Source organism: Nematolebias whitei, chromosome 1, assembly GCF_014905685.2.
Source record: "Nematolebias whitei isolate Nwh7 chromosome 1, NemWhi1, whole genome shotgun sequence".
Lineage (NCBI taxonomy): Eukaryota > Metazoa > Chordata > Actinopteri > Cyprinodontiformes > Rivulidae > Nematolebias > Nematolebias whitei.
In genome coordinates this window covers 13944976-13967846 of record NC_056498.1, presented here as the reverse complement: position 1 = coordinate 13967846, position 22871 = coordinate 13944976, and the positions used below count along the sequence as shown (strand labels likewise).

Genomic DNA, 22871 nt, shown 5'->3' with positions numbered 1-22871 from the left:
GAGACTGAGCTGAAAACAGCACCTCAGACTGAGGAAGTCTCTTGGATGAGAGACGAAACGTTTCTATATTTTTTTGCTTTGTTTTATTTTTTGTTTTTTTGAATGTCCAGAGGACCAGATTGAACTTTTTTGGATTTTTCTACCTGGATTATTGAGCATGCATCAGGTTATCCAACATTAATAAAACTTACCTCAAGTTGCCTTTTTGGACATGCATGCATATATTTGTACAAATTGTACTTGAGAGGAGATTATTACAGCCTCATATAAAATCAATGATGATCATGATATCGGAACTGGATCGGTATCGGCCGATATTCAGATGTAGGTATCGGGATCGGATCGGAAGTTAAAAAAAAAAAGTGGATCGGTGCATCCCTAGTTTAAACTGGGCCTGAGACACAGATTGTTTGTTCCATTAACAACAGGGCTCTGCAACCTTTACAATCAAAAGAGTTATTTTACAAACCAGATTCCAAAAATGTTGGGACACTAAACAAATTGTGAATAAAAACTGAATGCAATGATGTGGAGATGGCAAATGTCAATATTTTATTCGTAATATAACATAGATGACAGATCAAAAGTTTAATCTGAGTAAATGTAACATTTTAAAAGGAAAAATATGTTGATTCAAAATTTCACAGTGTCAACAAATCCCAAAAAAGTTGGGACAACTAGCAATAAGTGGCTGGAAAAAGGAAATTGAGCATATAACGAACAGCTGGAAGACCAATTAACACTAATTAGGTCAATTGACAACATGATTGGGTATAAAAAGAGCTTCTCAGAGTGTCAGTGTCTCTCAGAAACCAAGATGGTAAGAGGATCAGCAATTCCACCATTGTTGCGCAGAAAGATAATGCAGCAATACCAGAATGGTGTTACCCAGCGTAAAATAGCAAAGACTTTTAAGTTATCATCATCAACCGTGCAAACATCATCAAAAGATTCAGAGAATCTCGAACAAGCGCTGTGCGTAAGGGTCAAGGCCGTAAAACTCTACTGGACGCTCGTGATCTCCGGGCCCTTAAACGTCACTGCACCTCAAACAGGAATGCCACTGTCAAGGAAATAACAGAATGGGCTCAGGAATACTTCCAGAAAGCATTGTCAGTGAACACAATCCACCGTGCCATCCGCCGTTGCCAGATGAAACTCTACATTGCAAAGAGGAAGCCATTTCTAAGCAAGCTCCACAAGCTCAGACGTTTGCACTGGGCCAGGGGTCATTAAAAATGGAGTGTGACAAAATGGAAGACCGTTCTGTGGTCAGATGAGTCACGATTTGAAGTTCTTTATGGAACACTGGGACGCCATGTCATCCAGACCAGAGAGGACAAGGATAGCCCAAGTTGTTATCAACGCTCCGTTCAGAAGCCTGCATCACTGATGGTATGGGGTTGCATGAGCGCGGCATGGGCAGCTTGCATGTCTGGAAAGGCACCATTAATGCAGAGAACTATGTTCAGGTTCTAGAACAACATATGCTCCCATCTAGACGTCATCTCTTTCAGGGAAGACCCTGCATTTTTCAACACGATAATGCCAGACCACATTCTGCAGCAATCACAACATCATGGCTACGTAGGAGAAGGATCCGGGTACTAAAATGGCCAGCCTGCAGTCCAGATCTTTCACCTATAGAGAACATTTGGCGCATCATAAAGAGGAAGGTGTGACAAAGAAGACCCAAGATGATTGAACAGTAGAGGCCTGTATTAGACATGAATGGGAGAGCATTCCTATTTCTAAACTTGAGAAACTGGTCTCCTCTGTCCCCAGACGTCTGTTGAGTGTTGTAAGAAGAAGGGGGGATGCCACACAGTGGTAATAATGGACTTGTACCAACTTTTTGGGGATTTGTTGGCGCCATGAAATTTGGAAACAACAGATTTTTCCCTTAAAATGATCCATTCTCTCAGTTTAAACTTTTGATCTGTGATTTGTGTTCTATTCTGAATAAAATATTAGATGTTGGCACCTCCACATCATTGCATTCAGTTTTTATTCACAATTTGTTTAGTGTTCCAACTTTTTTGGAATCTGGTTTGCACACCTTCGCTCACTAAATTAAAAGTGATCAGAGCCGCAACAACTTGCTATAACTGTGATTATCAACTGGTGGCCCAAGGGCCACTTTAGGTTTGTTGGAGGGGTCTTTGTGGCCTTTTAGGGGTGTCATTATAAAGCTAAAAATTTTCTAAAAATTTACGTTTTTACAATTTAAAACAAATGACAAGACCAGATTTGTGTGTGTGTGTGTGTGTGTGTGAGGGGGGGGAGGGAGGGGTAGTTTTCTAATTAAAAACTATGAACTATGCAGACCTTTTTTTTTTAATGTGGAAAAATAATTTAGTATAGAAATAAAGCATAAAGTTAAAGTGAGTATGTTTTACTCCTTGTACATGTTCCAATAATCACATAAAACAAACAACCAATAAAATTCAGTTTTATGTTAGTTTTGGTCAAAGCTTGAAAGAGCCGCACGTAGCTCTAGAGCCGCAGGTTGCAGACCCTGCATTACAAGTTTTTTTTTTTTTTTGTTATTATTGCTGAAAAATTTCTGCCTTTTTTTTTAAGTTAAAGATTGTGATTTTTTTAGAAGAAAAAAAAAAAAGACCACTAAAAGCTCAACCTTAAAGTCACATAAAGAAAAACTAAAGTGACTTTCATCCTGATGCAAGCTCAATAATCCAGGTAGATAAATCTAACGAGGTAAAGTCAGGTACTCTGGAAGGATTCTTCTTTGTGGAAACATTTTGTCAATGTTTCCTTCTTCGTAAAGAGACTTTCGCCATTGAATATTTTTTGCCACAAATCAGCATATCTAGTGGTAAATGAGAATTAAAACACAAAACAAAAACAGAATTCGGGGTGCAACGATTGCAGTTTTCTGGCTGATCACTGATCACGATCTCTAAAAAGACTGACCTGCAAATTCTGATTTTGTTTTATAAGCGACACAGTCAGGTGTTATAAAGTCACAATGCACCTTTAATTTTCTTATCTTATTTTACTGAAAAACATATCCTTAAACAATATCTTAGAAACAGTACGAACTTGTTTTAACTGACCATAAGGTAGTGCTCTGAAATGTAAATGAAGTTCAGACAATTGTTGTTAAAACTACAAAAAAAAAAAAAAAATTTGGTAAAATTTGTTTCTCGTACAAGTATTGACCGATCTCCGGTTTCTCCAAATTAAGGAAATCGGGGCCAATCACCCCTACGTAGAATACAAGAATTTGCAAATGGTTTAAACACTACATTTAATTAAAAATACTGAATACTTACATTGAAACAGAATTTCAAATGGTTTTTGGAAAAAGATGCTTGAATTTTGGAGCAGAAACGTATTTTAAAACTTACAAGAGGGCAACACTCAAGGTGGAAGAATAGAATGGTTTATAATGCTGAATCACACAAATGACAATGAATACCCAATTATTTAGTTGTTGTCAATTAAAATGGGTTAGAAAATGTCAATCAAAAACTTTTTTTTTTTAATCATTCTAATTTTTGTCTGAAATCAGCCTGTAAAAACACCTTCAAGCTACCCTACAAACAAATAAGTCCTGTCAGTGTTTCTCGTGTGATGGGGAGAGAGCTTAACCACACAAAGCATTCAAGTTTATGTTTGCTACTAATAGAGATTTGCATGTGCAAAAACTACTAGTGCATGTGTGAGGGATGTGTAGAGAAAGAATAGCTGAGATGGGCCTGCGTCTCCATTGGCCAACAGAAAGTTCGTCAGCTGTATAACCAAAAAGGTAGTTTTGTTTTTTTATGCTTGTTTGAAGCGGCGCAATGACAGATCCTGACGCGTCATCTCAAATACGCCAAACATTCGCTATTCAAATCCTTTAATGATGGGGGACTTTGGGGTACTGCTTGTTTACATTGGCTTTACGCAACATGTATTTGCAAGTTCATTCACTGTTTGCGACTGTCCAGATTAGGCTCGAGAAATCCAAACTGGTTTGACTGAGACTGAGGTCAGGGTTACGCATGTTCCTCTAACACACTTCAGATTGGTGTCATTACCACTTGCAATCAAACAGATTTTCGTGCCATGCTGACAGACCCCAACTAGTGCAGACTGGTGCAAACTTTGCCAAACTGTCCTCAGCTTTAATGAATATCTAAGGCAGCTGAAACGTAATGTGGAAAAGGAGGAACAAGAGGAAGCACCATAGAAAGATAAGCCCCTGCACAGCAGATTGAGAAAGTGGCTGATATTAACAAACCCTACCGGTGACTAAAGAGAGCTGGACTGAAAGACAGCACAGTAGCACTAACCAAGGCAACACAAGAGCAAATAAAAGCTGGAGTCTACGGTTGAAGTTGTGCAAAGATGATCCTGAGACAATCCAGCACATAATAGCAGGATGTAAGATGTAGACAGGTAAAACACACATGGAACACCATAACCAAGTGGCTGGGATAGTATACAGGAATATCTGTGCAGAATATGAACAGGAAATTGTGGGACTTCCAGATGCCGACTGACAAACAAGTTATGGCTAATCAACCAATGATTGTGGTGGTCAACACGCTACAGAAGAAATCGGTGAAGATAGATGTAGCAATCCCAAGCAACTGTACCATCAGAAGGAAAGGGCACAATAGGTTTAGGAAATACCAAGGACTGAAAGAAGAAATCAAGTTATCCTGATGCATGCTCAATAATTCAGGTAGAAAAATCTAAAAAAGTTAAATCTGGTCCTTTGGAAATCAAGTTATGGAAACAGCCTCAGTGGTGCCAGTGGTTCATAGAGCGCACGGTGCTGGGCCGTCCAAACTGGAAGAGTGGCTACAACATATTCTAGGAAGAACATCAGAGATCTCTGCCCAGAAAAGTGGAGTCCTAGGAACAGCTGAGTTACAACACAGAATCCTCAAGCTCGCAAGCTGATTCAGGTGCTTCCACAACATTTGGATTGGATTAGGGTCAGGACTTTGACTTGGCCGTTCCAAAACATGAACTTTATTCTTCTTGAACATTCTTTGGTAGAACCACTTGTGTGCTGAGGGTCATTGTGTGGCTGCATGACCCACCTTCTCCTGAGATTCACTTCATGGACAGATGTTCTGACATTTTTCTTTGGAATTCTTTGATATAATTCAGAATTCATGGTTCCATCAATGATGGCAAGAAGTCCTGGCCTAGATGCAGCTAAACAGGCCCAATCCATGATACTACCACCACCATGTTTCACAGATGGGATAAGGTTCTTCTGCAGGAATGCAGAGTTTTACTTTATCCAAACACTTTTCATTTAAACCAAAACGTTCTTGTTTGGTCTCATCTGTCCTCAAAACATTCTTCCAACAGTCTTCTGGTTTGTCCACTTGATCTTTAACAAACTGCAGACGAGCAGCCATGTTCTTTTTGGAGAGCAGTGACTTCCTCCTTCAACCCTGCCATGAACACCATTGTTGTTCAGTGTTCTCCTGATGGTGGACTCATGAACATTAACATCAGTCGATGTGAGAGAGACCTTCAGTTGTTAGAAGTTACTCTGGAGTCCTTTGTGACCTCCCCCAACTATTACACACCTTGGAGTGATGATCTTTGTTGGTCCATCACTCCTGTGGAGGGTAACAATGGTCTTGAGTTTCCTCCATTTGTACACAATCTGTCTGAATGTGGATTGGTGGAGTCCAAACTCTTTACCGATGTTTTGTAACATTTTTCAGCCTGATGAGCATCAACAACTATTTTTCTGAGCTCCTCAGAAATCTCCTTTGTCCCTGCTATGATCCACTTCCACAAACATGTTGTGAAGAGAGACTCTGATAGATCCTGTTCTTTAAATCAAACAGAGTGTCCACTCACACCTGATTTTCATCCACTGATTGAAAACACCTGACCCTAATTTCACCTTCAAATTAACTGATAATCCCAGAGGTTCAGATACTTTTACCATCACAAATATGTAATATTGGATCATTTTCCTCAATAAATAAATGACCAAATATAATATTTTGTCTCATTTGTTTAACGGTTCTCTTTATCTACTTTTAGTATTTGTGTGAAAATCTGATGATGTTTTAGGTAGGGCTGGACAATAATTGGATATCGATATATATCATGATATAATTTTATTCAATAACGGTGATATGAGTTCTAAGCATATTTTCAATACTTTAATATACATTACGATATGATTACAGCATTTTACTGACGCACTTCTTTTCCTGTTCAGGTTGAAGCAGCCGTTTCAGTTTCAACCCGAACAGAAAAAGCCGCGACACAACTACGCAAGTATGTGGTGACGTACACCACAGCTCGAAGGAGTCAGCAGTAGCAGGCTAGGCTAATCTCAAAAGCACGTTAAGTTTTAGCTTAAAAATGAGTGCCCGTGACCGTCAGAATGTGACTGAACAAGTTTTCACAAGCAAAGGCAAAGCAGATGACATAACTGATAAGAGAGGAAAGACTAATTCGGCTGTGTGGAAGTGGTTCGGCTATCCAAGTGTGCTGCAAAATGTGCCGGAGAGTCGTTCCATCTAGCAGTGGGAACACGTATAACTTGTTCCATCTGAAGAGTTTCCAGTCCATAGAATATGCTGAGTCACAAGATGAAGCACAATAAATGTTTGAGCAGACATTTGCTGCATGGGTTAGGTTATGTTGTTGTTTAAAGTTCAAACTATTAATATTGACAAAGTTGAGAGGTTTATGTTTTTTTGTTGTTGTTTTTTTTCATTCAACTTTATTTAGACAGGCAAATCCCATTGAGCCTCGAGGACTCATTTACAAGAGAGACCTGATCAAGACCTGATTTGACGGGGATTTCAAATTTCTTTGAAATAAAAATAAAAGGTGAACATTAGTTTATTTGTACAGTTCGTACAGTTTTTCTGAGGCTTTTATATTGTTTATATTGATATCAGAATTATATTGTTATGACCAAAATTAACAAAATTAACATATTGTGATAAAAGTTTTGGCCATATCGTCCAGCCCTAGTTTTAGGTCATTTTTATGCAGAAATGTAGAAAATTCTTAACGGTTCACAAACTTTCAAGCACCATTGTAGATCTCAAATTAATTTAGGTTTCAAAAATGTAATTAAAAACAAAAAACATTAAGAAACGAAATATGGTTATCAGGATAGAACATAATATACTTTGGGTTTATATTCTCTACAATAAATAAAAAGTTATATGTAAAAAATACTGATTTGAGTTTCTTTTTTTTAATTCAGCTTTGAAAAATGTGATGTTTAAAATAGTATGTAAATAAATAACGGTTATAAATTTAGCCTACAATTTTATGACCCTGTCAAACTTTAGCAGAATCAACAGGAACCAAATATCAAACTGAGGTATAAGCTGTAGTGGCTGCCACAGAGAGAGTTGAAAACCATTCTGCTATCAGGGCTGCAGGGATTTTGGCAAACAATGAAGAGAATGGGGTGTTTCTTGACAAACAGAAGAATCTACTACTATTTCTGACATAAAACCCTCTTAAACGATCCAATGCTCTTTGACTAAAAAGATTCAAAGCAGTCAAAGAAGTTGTCAAAATAGAAAATAGACTGCATTGTAAGCCTAAAACACATACTTTTGCTTTAAGTTTATGAAAGTCTGAATTAATGCAAAGATTGCACAGTTCCTGAATTGACATCATGTCAACACATCTTGACAAGTAGACGTAATCTTTATAGAGACAACGTGATCCTCACCCTGCACCTCATAAAAGCACTGAGCTTCAACAAGCTGAAAGAGGATTTTATATGAAACCTGAGCCATCCTCATCCTCTGCTGCCTCTCTTTGAAGCTCTAGCTACCAGTGTCCTCTGATTCTGCCAGACAAGGAGAAAGAAGCCAGGGTCACCACCAGGCTCATTTCCTGTAAAATGTGACTGCTCACTTACCATGAACGCCGCAGTTCCTTACAGATGACAAGTCCTCCGGTGGGGGGTTGTTTTCCAAACCCTAGAGCAGCATCATGGTTACTCCTGAGGGCTCACTCCTGGTAACAGGACACTCAGGAGTTGGAATAGAAAAGGGCAAAGGGACACACCCCATATTGCAAAGGATGCAGCAGCAGCAGCAGCATGATGATACTCTACTTTCCTCCTCCCTCTCTCTGCATCTGAGCGGTGACGCTACACTGATCTGCTCTGCATCGAGTCTATGGCTGCTCCGTGTGTGTGTGTCAGCAAATCAGCCGTTAGTCCCCGTCTCTGCGATAAAACGATCTGTGCTCCACTCTGCCCCTGCAAGTCTCTTTAATCAACCTAAGAACAACAGATCGAGTTTCAGATTCTAAACCCTCAGCTCTTTTAATCCAGAACGGGTGTGTTAATTTGGGGTGCTGTTATAGATTACTTATATTGTTATCTGGAAATTATTTTCCATTGTTGCTTTACTTGAACACAGATACACGTCAACATGACAACTACGTAAGCCAATACCAATATATGAGAAAAATATACTCCTTAGTCACAAAGTTTGTTTTCTCAGTCATCCAGGTATATAACAACAAAAAAGGTTGAATCATGTCATCTGGACTTCGTTTTTTTTTGTTAAAAAGAAACGTTTCGCCCCTCATCCAAGAGGCTTCGTCAGTCTGAGGCCTAGCCATCTGGTATTACCCAGAAGCCACCCTGACTCTTGTGTTTCAAGCCTGCAGTCAGGGTGGCTTCTGGGTAATACCAGATGGCTAGGCCTCAGACTGACGAAGCCTCTTGGACGAAGGGCGAAACGTTTCTTTTTAACAAAAAAAACGAAGTCCAGATGACATGATTCAACCTTTTTTGTTGTTATACTCCTTAGTCTTAAAATTGTATTTTAAAAATATATGAATAAAATTAAATGAAAAAAATCTTGAACCATAAGAGGCAGAAGGGTCGTTACACATCAATATTTTACTCTGAAGGGTTTTATGTTTGAGATATAGCAATTAAAAAAAAAAAAAATTCACTTTGAATCTTTAAGAGAAAATTTCCATCTCTGATTAGACTTTGGGCATGCTCTCTGAACTAGAGTTGCATTCGGGCGCAAAAAATCAAGATCCGACCCAGCCCACAGCTATCATTTCCAAACCCCACCCCACCCGACAAATTAACAGTAATTACAGGTCCGAACTTGAAAAACAAACGAAAAAAATTAATTAAGCTTTGACTCCTTATTAACGGTCGGTGGACGCGCCGACTGCGGTAAAGTTAGTTTTGCACTGGATGTTGGACATTTGAGCTCCGTGGTTTAAGCGGTGTGTTCCTCTCCTTTGAATTCAGCTGACCGAAATCAGACGGCCTGCTTCGGATCGACCGAGAGGAACACACCGCTTAAGCCACAGAGATCGAATGTCCAACGTCCAACGTAAAACTAACTTTACCGTAGTGACGCGCGGCTGAATAAAAGGTGCAGAAGATAAGAGCTGAGGGAGTGTTTGTCCTTTCATGGCCGTCAAAGAGCATTAAAACCCCGTTTCTGCCTGCATTCTGCATTATTCGGACATGGACCCTGCTCTGACATGTCTACGTTGGGATCTCACCTGTTTGGGTCGTCGGCCACGCGCGTCCACTGAGAGCAGCGGTTGAATGAACGTCCATTCGGGCGATGGATCACTTCCTGGCAGTATAGTCCCATCTGAAGCTTAACTGAACTTTATTTTACCTCAAGGCTGGTCAGCTCACTTTCAAGACGAGTTTCTTGAAAGAATATGGAAATCGTTAATATAAATCCACTTAAGTTGTCTGATTTGATTTAGAGGTTTGAGTTTTTATGTTTTTAACTTAGCTAGATTGTTATTATATTTGTGGATTATATTTTAATTTAAATTTTGTAAAAATATTTTGATTTACATTAGAATTAAGTAAAAAGGGGCAGTTTTCATAAGACTAGTTCTTCTTCTGCCACCTTTCATTTTATTTTATTTACATTTTTGATTGTATTGTGTGTACATATATATACAGTGAGGAAAATAAGTATTTGAACACCCTGCGACTTTGCAAGTTCTCCCACTTAGAAATCATGGAGGGGTCTGAATTTTTTATATTAGGTGCATGTCCACTGTGAGAGACATAATCTAAAAGAAAAATCAGGAAATCACAATGTATGACTTTTTTAATAATTCATTTGTGTGTTACTGCTGCAAATAAGTATTTGAACATCTGCCAATCAGCAACAGTTCTGGCCCTCAAAGACCTGTTAGTCCTCCTCTATAATGTCCACCTCCACTCCACTTATTATTCTAAATTAGAAGCACCTGTTTGAGGTCGGTAGCTGCATAAAGACACCGGTCCACCCCACACAATCAGTAATACTCCAACTACTAACATGGCTAAGACCAAAGAGCTGTCCAAAGACACCAGAGACAAAATTCTAGACCTCCGCAAGGCTGGAAAGGGCTACGAGGCAATTGCCAAGCAGCTTGGTGAAAAAAGATCAACTGTTGGAGCAATTGTTAGAAACTGGAAGAAGCTAAACATGATTGTCAATCTCCCTCGGACTGGGGCTACATGCAAGATCTCACCTTGTGACGTATCAATGATCCTAAGAAAAGTGAGGAATCAGTCCAGAACTACATGGGAGGAGCTGGTCAATGACCTGAAGAGAGCTGGCTCCACTGTTTCCAAGGTTACTGTGTGTAATACACTAAGACGTCATAGTTTAAAATCACGCATGGCACGAAGGTTCCCCTGCTTAAATCAGCACACGTCCAGGACCGTCTGAAGTTTGACCATGACCATTTGGATGATCCAGAGGAGTCATGGGAGAAAGTTATGTGGTCAGATGAGACCGTAATAGAACTTTTTGGTCTTAATTCCACTCACCGTGTTTGGAGGACGAAGAATGATGAGTACCATCCCAAAAACAACATCCCTACTGTGAAGCATGGGGGTGGAAGCATCATGCTTTGGGGGTGTTTTTCTGCACAAGAGACAGGACGACTGCACTGTATTAAGGAGAGGATGACCGGGGCCATGTAGTGAGAGATTTTGGGGAACAACCTCCTTCCCTCAGTTAGAGCATTGAAGATGGGTCGTGGCTGGGTCTTCCAACATGACAATGACCCGAAGCACACAGCCAGGAGAACCAAGGAGTGGCTCCGTAAGAAGCATATCAAGGTTCTGGAGTGGCCTACCCAGTCTCCAGACCTAAACCCTATAGAAAATCTTTGGAGGGAGCTCAAACTCTGTGTTTCTCAGTGACAGCCCAGAAACCTGGCTGATCTAGAGAAGATCTGTGTGGAGGAATGGGCCAAAATCTCTGCTGCAGTGAACCTGGTGAAACACTACAGGAAACATTTGACCTCTGTAACTGCAAACAAAGATACTGTACCAAATATTAACATTGATTTTCACAGGTGTTCAAATACTTATTTTCAGCAGTAACACACAAATAAATTATTAAAAAATCATACATTGTGATTTCCGGATTTTTCTTTTAGATTGTGTTTCTCACAGTGGACATGCACTTAAGATGAACATTTCAGACCCCTCCATGATTTCAAAGTGGGAGAACGTGCAAAGTCGCAGGGTGTTCAAATACTTATTTTCCTCACTGTATATATATCTTGTGTTGAATTATTATTTTTTTAATTGTCATGTTTTTAAATGAAATTAATAATAAAAAAAAATAAAATTTAAATGGCCGCGTGCCACACAGAATTCAGGTCGGGTCCGGCCCGGGTTAGAAATTAAAGATCTACTCTGAACTTAGGAGGAATTTGAGAGAAATTTTTAATTTCTTTAGTAGGGAGAAACGCTACATAAAAGACAAAAGAAAGATGTTTTGAAGTATTCATTCAGCCTTTATTTATACAGGTTATTCTCAATGAGCTACTTATTTTCCAGAGAGACCTTTTTGAAGTACAGTATGAATAAGAAGTGTAAAGTTTATGAGTAGGAAGAATATTTGTGAATTATTTAAAAAAAGGTACGCAACTCAGACTACACACTGGGGCTCAAACTGCAATAAACACTTACCACAAAGAGGAGTCAATCCACTTTTAAACAGCAGCAGAAATCTGATCCTTGCTAACCAATTCCTCAGGTGGAGCGTAGGGTTACAGCCATAGATAAGATATGAAGCACAAGTGTGCAAAAGAGTGTGTTTGTTTTAAATGAACACAAGTAGGCATTCCTCAATAGACCATTTTAAACCAATGTGGGAAGTGTCAAAGGGCCGGCGCATAAATTGTAGGAACCATAAACAAACAAGCTTTACAGCTCAGCTTTAAACACTCCGAACACAGAAAAGAGCTTCTTTCCTTATGTCTGTGTGTAAAAGAAAGCACAAAAATAGATGTCACAATTTTAATTAAGAGCTACTAAGTGACTATAAAGCTGTAAAGCCATGTGAATGGCATTGGGTATTTATACAATATTAAGACAAGCTAGCTAGCCATCACTATCACAAGCACATGGCAAGTTTCTCTAAAGCGTAACTTGGAGTAGTGCAAAGATCAAGAGGACCAAAGTTGGTGTTTACAGAGGAAGACATGAGTGGAAAATCAGTTTTTACAGCTACAGCCTATTCACACAAACCAGATCGCTTGTGTTGCGTCTCAAAACAAAATTTATCTTCCATCTAATTTGACATATTTTAGAAAAGAAAAAGCATCTTGGACCATCCTGCACATGTACCCAGAACATTTTTAAGTGGAATAAAACAAAATAAATGTACACATCCACTTCAACAACATACTGGCCAAACAGGAAAACTTCAAGTTACTGTGTATTCTGTAAATAGACAAGGAAACAGGACATTTCAATGAACTGTAGAAACCAAACAGAGTACCATATTTTTCGCTGTATAAGTCGCACCTTTTTGCATAAATTTGCGAGTCCTGTGACTTTATACACCGAAGCAACTAATATACTCCCCCCCCCCCCCCATATTTAAAACCCAAATTTTGGCTGAGATCTGACGATTAATTCTGACATGGAAAATATTGAACACTACCCAATATTTTTAAGTCAGGTCATCTGGACAGTTTCTATTTTTTTGTGCTGAAACATTTCGCCTTCGATCCGGAAGCTGAAGCCTTCCGGATCGAAGGCGAAACGTTTCAGCACAAAAAAATAGAAACTGTCCAGATGACCCGACTTAAAAATATTGGATTGTATATCTGGATTATTGAACATGGACTTTGTTATTGAACACTACCATTTTCAGCCACTAGAGGGCCCTCGACTAATATAGCAAGCCAAGTGTCTCATTAATAGGTAAAAGTGGTTATTAATGAGACACTTTGCTTGCCACAGAAGCCACCTTTATCTCACTTCAGAACTTCAGGAGCAAACAGCAAATCAGCTGCATTTCGTCGCGCCGCCCAGGAGAAATGCAGTTGATTTGACCATCAAAGTGCATTTATTAAGGAAAAGTTAAACTGAGACACATATTTACTATAATGTCGAGCAAACAAATAATTGTTTTTAAGTGTTAATCTTGTTAAATTCTTGTTAAAATCCTCGCGTGCACGCTCCCGTGGCCACCATTTGGCAGCCAATCGATTTTTGGCACAACACTGGCCCACATTTCCAGGTGGTCAGCGGTAACATAATAGATGCGACTTATACGGCGAACGACTTATTTATGTTTTTTTCCACTTTATTAGACATATTTGGACTGATGCGACTTATAGGGCGGTGCAACATGTACGGCGGAAAGTACAGTATTTGTTCTTTAACATCCTAAATTTATCTGTGAACAGTGGAGTCACTAAAAAGGAGTGTTTCTGCTCAGGACTTCACAGACTGGGGCTCACACCCATTCTTTATTATTTAAAGCACCAGTTAAAGCACTGGTCCATGGAGTTGACATGTAACAGACTTAAAAGAGTTATGCTCTTTCTGGAAGTGAATGTGAAAGTCAACTTCCATGTTCACTGTGAAAGCTAACCAGCTGCTCGATCACTAAAAATCACCACGTAGGAATAAACAGTTGTTATGAAATTAAAACAGCTGTGGTTCAAAATGAGGCTGCACACAGAAATAATGTTGACTTATCTGCCTGTCAGTTCTTTCAGCATGCTCCTGGTTTAAATGTGTCAGACAGCTGTGCACATATAACCTGAGCCTGTGAGCACAAAGACTGCGCAACTTAAAAACAAGCTTACAGTCAACACCCCGCCCCCCTCCCCCCAAAAAACAGATTAAACTTTAATGTTACAACAAATGGGAGAAAAATAACCTTAGTAAATGAAAGTACTAAAATGTCAGAAATGATGCACAATTCAGTTAAAATAATATAATAAATCCTCATTCATTTAATTTATTTAGTTTTCAACACTTCCACTTGATTTTTTTTCAAACACTTGAATCAACTCCACAGTAAAGTCTTTACTTCTATTGTAAAAGAGAAAACTGGTGCGTTTCAGGAAGACTGAGTTCCCTTTGAAAGGCTTAAACAAAACACAGAGACCCAAGCAAATGATGTGCAAAACAAACAAACCTATTGTTGTTTTGTGAGAGTGAGATCATTTCCAGGACTAGGCATGAGATACTACAAAACCATTATTTCATTTGTTTTACAACGCTAAACACTGCTTTACACTTTAGATAAAAGAAAGAAGAGTACTGCATATGCTACATTACACCTCCATCAGCAAAATATTAGACAGCAGTACAGCAATCTATAGCAATGGCCAGGACAAGTAAAAGCTTTGTACAACAGATGACCTTGATATGTGACCTTAAGCTGAGGTGATAAAAAAAAATGTATATGACATCCCTTCTGGTGATGATGCATGTGTATGAACTGAAAATTGTTGGATTGTATACCTGGATTATTGAGCATGGACTTTTTTTTTTTGGTTTTGAACCAGTTTGACATGACTGTCGACGAGGAAGAGAGCCGGCACAAGAGGAGGGGCGTGCCAAAGACACCATCTTAGCACCAACATAACTGGTTTGTTCCACTTTGGAGTAAGCTGTTTGGGGGAAGAATCAGTTTTGTGTTGTGCATTTCCTTGACTGATGAAGCTTTCTGGATGGAAGGTGAAACGTTTCAGCAACAAAACAAAACCAAAAAAAAACTGTCCAGATGACCTTACTGAAAATTGTTGGAAATGTTTATGAAGTTTTGTTAAACTATCTTGAGCGGATCAGAAGGTATAGATGGGAGAGGAGAACGTGTACAGACAGACATGTATATGGACAGAGACTGTACCATGACCATATGTCCGCCACTGATGGGAAAATAAACAGCAAGACATTTTCTGAACAATAACCGTTTTCCAACGACAAACCAGAGCAATTTAGATGAATTCAGAATATTGTCAGTCTAGGTCTGTGCTGTTGGTGTTCCTCTGCACCAAATCCGATGTTGCAACGCTACATAAAGAAATAAAATATTTATTTAAAGATTCCAGTAATAATGTGATTTATTACACCTTGTAACCTTGTAAATATTGTAAATACAGTAGTCCCTCGCTACTTTGTGGTTCGTTTCTCGTGGACTTGCTCCAACGCGGCCTTTCAAAATAAGACTGGACATGACACAAAATTGGCTGATTGATGGATGAGCTGCACGATCTGAATTTTTATTTTAGCACCTGCTGCACCTTTGTGCAGCCCACAGCTTCAGAAAAAGCTTCCTCCTGCAACTCTGTGCAGCCCATACACCAGGATAAGCTTCCTGCAGCAGCTGATCAGCTGTTCTCTGCGCAGAGCGGAGAAGTGGGTGTGGCCAAGAACGTTTGCAGGTGGCTGAGAGCAGTGGAAGCAGAGAGCTGAAAGAAATCATGACGTTCTGTGCTCTTTCACAATATTTAGAGTTTACAAACATTGTTTAGACTATTGCAAGACAGCTGGGAATGGTTATATATATATATATATAAATAAGAATATCATGGAAATGTTGTTTAACTTCCATAATTCTACTCAAAAAGTTGATCTTTTCTAGATGATAGATTCAGGGCCCACAATTTAAATGATTTCAAGTATTTATTTGTTTATTTTTATATAATCTGGGCTTCCAGCTTGTGAAACCCACGAAAACAGGATTTCAAAAATTAGAATATTGTGAAGACATCAGCCCACACTACTCAATTTGTGTAGAAAAAAAAAATGAGATTAGGATCACAACAAATCAATCAAAATATGGTACTTTCAAAACGATATGTCAATCTTCAATACTTGGTTGGGAATCCCTTTGACCTAATCGCTGCCTTGATGTGACGTGGCATTGAGACAATCAGCCTGTGGCATTGACTGGGAGTTATGGAAGCCCAGATTTCCTTGATGCTGTCAGCTCTTCTTTGTTGTTGGGTCTGGTGCTCCTCATTTTCCTCTTGAGAATACTCCATAGATTCTCAATGGGGTTTAGGTCTGACAATTGGCTGGACAGTCAAGCACTCTGGTATGGAAATCAAACCAGGCTTTGGTGTTTCTGGTGGCATGGGCAGGGGTCAGGTCCTGATGGAAGATGAAATCTGAATCTCCATACAGATCCTCGGCGGAAATAATCATGAAGTCCTCGAAAACATTCTGGTAGACTGTTGTGGTGGTGACCTTGGATTTAAGAAAGAAGAGTTTACCAACACCTGCACCGGACATTGTACCCCAAATCATGACTGACTGTGGTTATTTCACACTTGACCTCAAGCAGTATGGGCTCTGTTCCTCACCCTTCTTCCTCCAAACCCTTGGACCTTGATTTCCGAATGAAAGGCACACTTTTACTTTCATCGGAAAAGAGCACAGAGGAACCCAACAGTTGTAGCCCATTTCCCGGATGGGTCTGAATGTGGTGGTTTTTGAAGCTGTGTCTCCCGCTTCAGTCCACTCTTTCTGGATCTCTGCCAGATTCTGGAATCTTCTCTGTTTGATAATCCACTGAAGCCCACAGACATTTCTTGCTGGTGCATCTTCTCCTGCCACATTTTGCCCTTCCACTAAACTTTCCATTGATATGCTTGGACACAGCACTCTGTGAACAGCCAGCCTCCTTAGCTATGAACTTTTGTGGCTTACCCATCCTATGGAGGGTATCAATGATGGTCTTTTGGCCCGTTATGTCTGTAGTCTTCCCCATATTGAACCAAACTGAGATAATTGAACCAAACTGAAGCAATTTAATGACACCTGGGGAAATCTGTGCAGGTGCTTTGAGTCTAGTAGATGATCAGTGTGTCACACTCAGTTTAAAACATTCATGTCTTGCAAAATGTGGCTCGATGTCTCCACAGTATTCAAATTTTTTGAAATCCTGTTTTTGTGGGTTTCATGAGCTGGAAGCCCAAATTATGTAAAAATAAACAAATAAATACTTGAAATTGTTTAAATTGTGGGCCCTGAATCTATCATCTATTAAAAATGTACTTTTTGAATGAAATTATGGAAGTTAAACAACTTTTCCATGATATTCTAATTTTTTGGAAATGGTCTGTAAATATATAAGCAGCACGGTGGCGCAACTGGTAGAGCTGCTGCCTCTCAGCGAGAAGGTTTCCAGTTCAAATCCTGGTCCGGGGGCCTTTCTGGGTGGAGTTTGCATGTTCTCTCCGTGCATGTGTGGGTTTTCTCCGTGTACTCCAGTTTCCTCCCACAGACCAAAAACAAGCATGTTAGACTCATTGGTAAATCTAAATTGTCTCTAGGTGTGAGCGAGAGAGTGAATGGTTGTCTCGTTTGTCTCCATGTGTCCCTGTGATGGATTAGAGACCTGTCCAGGGTGTCCCCCGCCCCTCGCACAGTGTTTGCTGGACATCGGCATTATCGCAGGGCTTCAAGATACAGATCCCCTGCGATAAACCAGGGACTATTGTACTGTATATAGGGTGAAGAGAACAGGGAACAGGTAGAAGAGAACTCAGAGAGGTAGAGGTATGCACTTGATAGAAGGGGAATGAAAGTTAGCTGTATTAAGACAGAGTACGTGTGTGAATGAGAGGGAGGCCGTCAGGAGTGATTTGTGGCAAAATGGTGTCAGCAAAGGTCAAAGGAAAAGTTTACAAACAGTTATGAGACCAGCTGTTGTATGGTCTGGAGACAGTGTCATTGACAAAAAGACATGAGAAAGAACTGGAAGTGGTAGAAATGAAGATGTTGAGGGTCTCTTTAGGAGTGACAAGGATGATAAGATTAGGAATGAGATCAGCAGAGGTACAGCACAGGTTGAACAGCTGGGAGATAAAGTTAGAGAGACCAGACTGAGATGGTTTGGACATGTGCAGAGGAGGGACAGTGGGTATGTTGGTAGAAGGACATTAGAAATGCAGCTGCCAGGAAAAACACAAAGAGGAGCTATATGGAGGATTTGCTGTGAAGACCCCTGAAGAGGGAAAAGCTGAAAGAAGTAGAAGTAATTTAGTTTTAGAAGAAGTTAACTCTTCAAATTGTAATATTTTCTGCTGAAAACCAAACATTTTGTCTTAAGTTAGCTCGTATATCCAGGTCAGAACAAGCAAAACAATTTAGAAACTAGCAATTTTACCACAGGCACTTTAAAAAAATGATGACATTAATGAAAAAAAAAATTCTTAAAGATTAGGAAAAAACCTCCATATCTGACCACCAAGAGACTGGAGTAAATTAGATCAAAAATAAGGCCTCATTTTCAGCTACCAAATCTAAAGAGTCCCTATGGGCTGCAGGGTCTTCAAAAAACCTGGAAAGTTTTCTGAGATTAAAGTCAGAATTTAGAGGTAAAATCCTCTTTTGTCTTTGCTCTGTGGCCTTAATCCTCTATTCAATCTTCTATCTGTGATCAATTTCCCCCCTAAGGAACTGTAACTGTCATGATGTGACTGTAACGGCCAGGGGTTAAGAACAGGTGCGAATGATAAACAGAAGGTGAGGTAGACTGAGAAATATGGCCAATGACGAGGAGGAAACTAGCAGGAGACATACATAGCATAGGAAATTATCTAAAGGAAACAAACATAACAAAATGTAACAGATTTCAAGAGTAAGTCAACCAACAAAACCCTAAGAACACGACACCATAACATCTTCCATGGGAACCTCTCCCCACATTTATGAATCTTTTTGTTTCAGAGTAATGAAAACACAAACTCATGTGAAAGGATCAGTTTTACCGTCTGTATTTTCTTTGGATCCTTAATGGGTCCTTCCCGCAGAGGGACTTTCCCAAACAGCTTCCAGCCAGGTTCCCTGGGCTCCTCTGACCGATTGTCCTTCACCTTCTTAGAAAACAGACTCCTGAGGGAACACAGGAACAAATAAATGAAATTGGACTGCTAATTACACAAGAGCAGGAAGCAATCTTTGAGGCACAATGACAGCTAGTTACTAGAAAACAAAAAAACAGATTACAGTGATGGGAGTAAATTGAATTATTAGGCATCAATCAACTCATAAGAACCGTCTTTTAATGACACAGTATATGTGTGTGAATGAGAGTGAGGCTGGTGGAACAGTGAGGTTATAAAGAGCAGAGGTCACAAAGGTGCAGGACTTCAAGTACATGGGGTCCACTGTCCAGGAAAATGGGGAGTGTTGTAAAAAGGTGAAGAAGAGAGTCCACACCGGATGGAGGGGATGGAGAAAAGTTTCATGAGTGATTTGCAACAAAATGGTGTCAGCAAAGGTCAAAGGAAAAGTTTACAAGACAGGGGTGAGACCAGCTATGTTGTATGGTCTGGAGACAGAGACATGGACAAAAAGACGGGGGGGAAAGAACTGAAAGTGGCAGAAACGAAGATGTTGAGGTTCTCCTTAGGAGTGACAAGAATGGATAAGATTAGGAAAGGGATCATCAGAGGTACAGCACAGGTTGAACAACTGGGAGATAAAGTTAGGTCGTTTTCACACCAGATAGTCCGGTAGACTCGGTTCAGTTCGGGACCAATTTTCATGACCTTTTGTTTACATTTGAGCTGGTGCGTTTGCATTCACACTGCACTGTGCAGTCGAGTCAACCTGTTGAACCAACCTGTTCCCCCGCTCGCCTGTGGGGGCGCTGCACCAAGAACTACTGAAAGAAACGACACAAAAACCTCTGAAGACGCGTCTTCTTCTTCTTCTGGAAATAAAAATAAAAACGAAGTGGCATCAAGTTTTAGCAGTTTTAGGAGTTATATTTTGTCATTTTTCAAAAATGGACTTAGCATGAGCAGAAGATGAGACAGAAGACCATGGAGAATATTGTTTTTCACACAAGGCAGCTGACGGCTTAATATAAGGTCAGAGCAATGCGTGTTTGTTTACCCTGCGGAGCGGGCCCGGTCTGTTTACATTCACACTGTACTCGAACCGCGCTGGAGTTCGTTTCTACCGGACCGAGACCTAGGTTTTAGTCCGGGCCAGAGTTCGCCTTTTTGTTCCGTGACAGTTCGATGGTGCGTTCACACCTCCCTAAAAAAAAACGGACTTTCTAGGAAAACGAGCTAGAGTTCGATTAAAGCGGACTAAACAGGGCTGGTGTGAATGCACCCTTAGAGAGGCCAGACTGAGATGGTTTGGACATGTCCAGAGGAGGGACAGTAGTTTGGATACGTCTAGACAAGGGACAGTGGTTATATTGGTAGAAGGATGTTAGAAATGCAGCTGTCAGGAAAAAGACAGAGGGTTACATAAATATTAAAAATAGAATTTAGGGAAAGGAGGCCATGAGTTACACACTTTTGCTCAGTAGGTGGCGGTATGCACCTGAACGTTGTTTGCAATCTGCCAATAAACTAGAAGAAGAAGACAAAGAGGAGATATATGGATGCAGTTAGAGAGGACATGGAGGTAGTTGGAGTGAGGACAGAGTGAGATGGAGGAGGATGACTCACTGTGGAGACCCTGAAGAGGAAAAAGCCAAAAAAAAAATAATCAACTGATAAGAAGAAAACTAATGTTTGCCAAACTCAGTAAATAATTAAGATGTATTTTGTATTTACATTAGACTTCTCTGCAGTAACAAACCATCAACGTCACATGAGAATGAAAAACAATGTTTATCTTCCTTTATACATGGAATTTATATATTTATATATATATATATATACACATATACATATGGTGTTTTAAGCCCTTCCCACACTCTTGCGATATTCTTAACAATGCTTCTAAACTCTAAAAGCTCTAAAAGAGCACAGAATGTCATGAACTCAGCTCCCTGCCTCATCTGCTCTTTGCCACCTGCAAACATTCGTGGCCACATCCACTTCTCTGCTCTACATGAACAGCAATCAGATGCAGCAGGAAGCATAAACTACAGTAAGAGCTAAACAAAGGTGCAGGAGGAAGCTTTTTCTGCAGCTCTGGGCTGCACAAATGTGCAGCAGGTGCTAAATAATTTACAATAATTTATTTTAAATAAAATTCCATGCCAATTGTGAGGCTCATCCATCAATCGTGTGTCATGTCCAATCTTATTTTGCAAACCGTAACAGAGTGAGTCCGCAATAAACGAACCATGAAATAGCAAGGGACTACTGTACTGTACATTTCACTGAAAATCAATATATGAATTAAAAAATTAATTTTACATTTTGAGCAGAACATGCAAAATTGGTTATTGTTGGGATTTGCCAAAACATGTTAAAGAACTTCACTTTCTGTGTTTATGTCTAGTAGCACATTTTAATTATTTAACTATTGTACTTGTAATATAGATGTATACAGTAGTCCCTCACTACTTTGCAGTTCGACTTCTGCGGACTCAAAGTGGTTTGTGAACATATAGTCCATAATATTGTACACACAAAAAAAATTGTACAGGACATGTGATTGTCAACTTTAATATTCCTCAAGTGACTGGGATAGTACTGAATACAGTACTGTACATTAAAAGTTTTTTAAAAAAATACGTTGGACAGGCAGCGCCATTTTGTAGTTTTCTCTCAGTAATCCTCCACTGTATTCCCACTCATAATGACCACATTTCCCAGAAGGCACAAGGGCCCCGCCCAGAAGCCCCATTTCCTTCTGCTGAAAGAAGCAGAGGTAAAGTTTTGATCTGATCGGTGCCCAGCTGATGCTGAGAAGCTGCACTGAATCCACCGAACCAGAGCAGAACCGGAGCAGAACCAAACCTCCAGAACTATCTGTGAATCTTGAGAGCTGGTACCCGGCCCATGAAGTGCGGACATGTTCCGAAAGCTCCGGAGCCATTTCCGTAGCCCATCGGGGCTTTTTTCATCCAGACTTGACTCAAATCGACCATCTACGTTCCCACGCCGGTGTTACACCATATTCTGTGACCACCGTATATTGTGACCATAGAGGGCACTGTTGCATTTTTACACCATACTTAGCAATATCTGATAAACACCATCATATTCTGTGGCTATATTTTCAAAATATTTATGATATTAGTGGTCAGATGTTACTTTTTATTCTTTAGAGGAAGGAGAGAGTCAGCAGAAACAGTTTGATTCACCGAAGACCTTGGTTTGTTTGGCTTTTTCTTTCTTTTTCATTTTGTTTTTGTTCCCCCCGCCCTTCAAAACGCAAAGCATGGTGTAAAAATGCAATAGCGCCCCCCTACAGTCACAATATACCAGGGGTGTCAAAGTCAAATGGACGGAGGGCCAAATAAAAAAATTTAGCTACAAGCCGAGGGCCGGACTGATCGAATGTTCATTGAAATTTTTTTAAATGACGCATATAGTCTAGTGAACCTAATTGAACCTACTGAAAACCTAACAAATATATTCCAATATGATCAGATAAATAAAGCAATATTTTCTTATGGCTCTGTCAGTAATCTTTAATTTTCAACAGACACAAAAGACAAATTTCCTTTATATAAAAATCCCCATAACATGAACATTAAATGAAAGAAACCTGTATTATTCAAGGCACCATCAGTAGCCTATATTTTCTATTTTAGCAAAAGTGGGCTAAATTTACTTCAAAGAAAAAAATAATAGCAATTTTCTATCATCCACTCAACTGAAATATTTTTAAAATATAATTGGATTGAAATACAATAAAATAAAGTGCAAAA

At 39.6% G+C, this 22871-nt stretch overlaps 1 protein-coding gene across 1 annotated transcript in view; it reads right to left on the bottom strand.

Moving 5' to 3' along the window:
- tbc1d14 (TBC1 domain family, member 14) overlaps window positions 1–22871 on the bottom strand; it is an 85305-nt gene that overhangs the window by 49251 nt on the left and 13183 nt on the right. The window contains exon 3 of the mRNA XM_037682480.1: window positions 19009–19132. Within this exon, the coding sequence (XP_037538408.1) occupies window positions 19009–19132 (124 nt within the window). The remainder of the gene's footprint in view (window positions 1–19008; window positions 19133–22871) is intronic.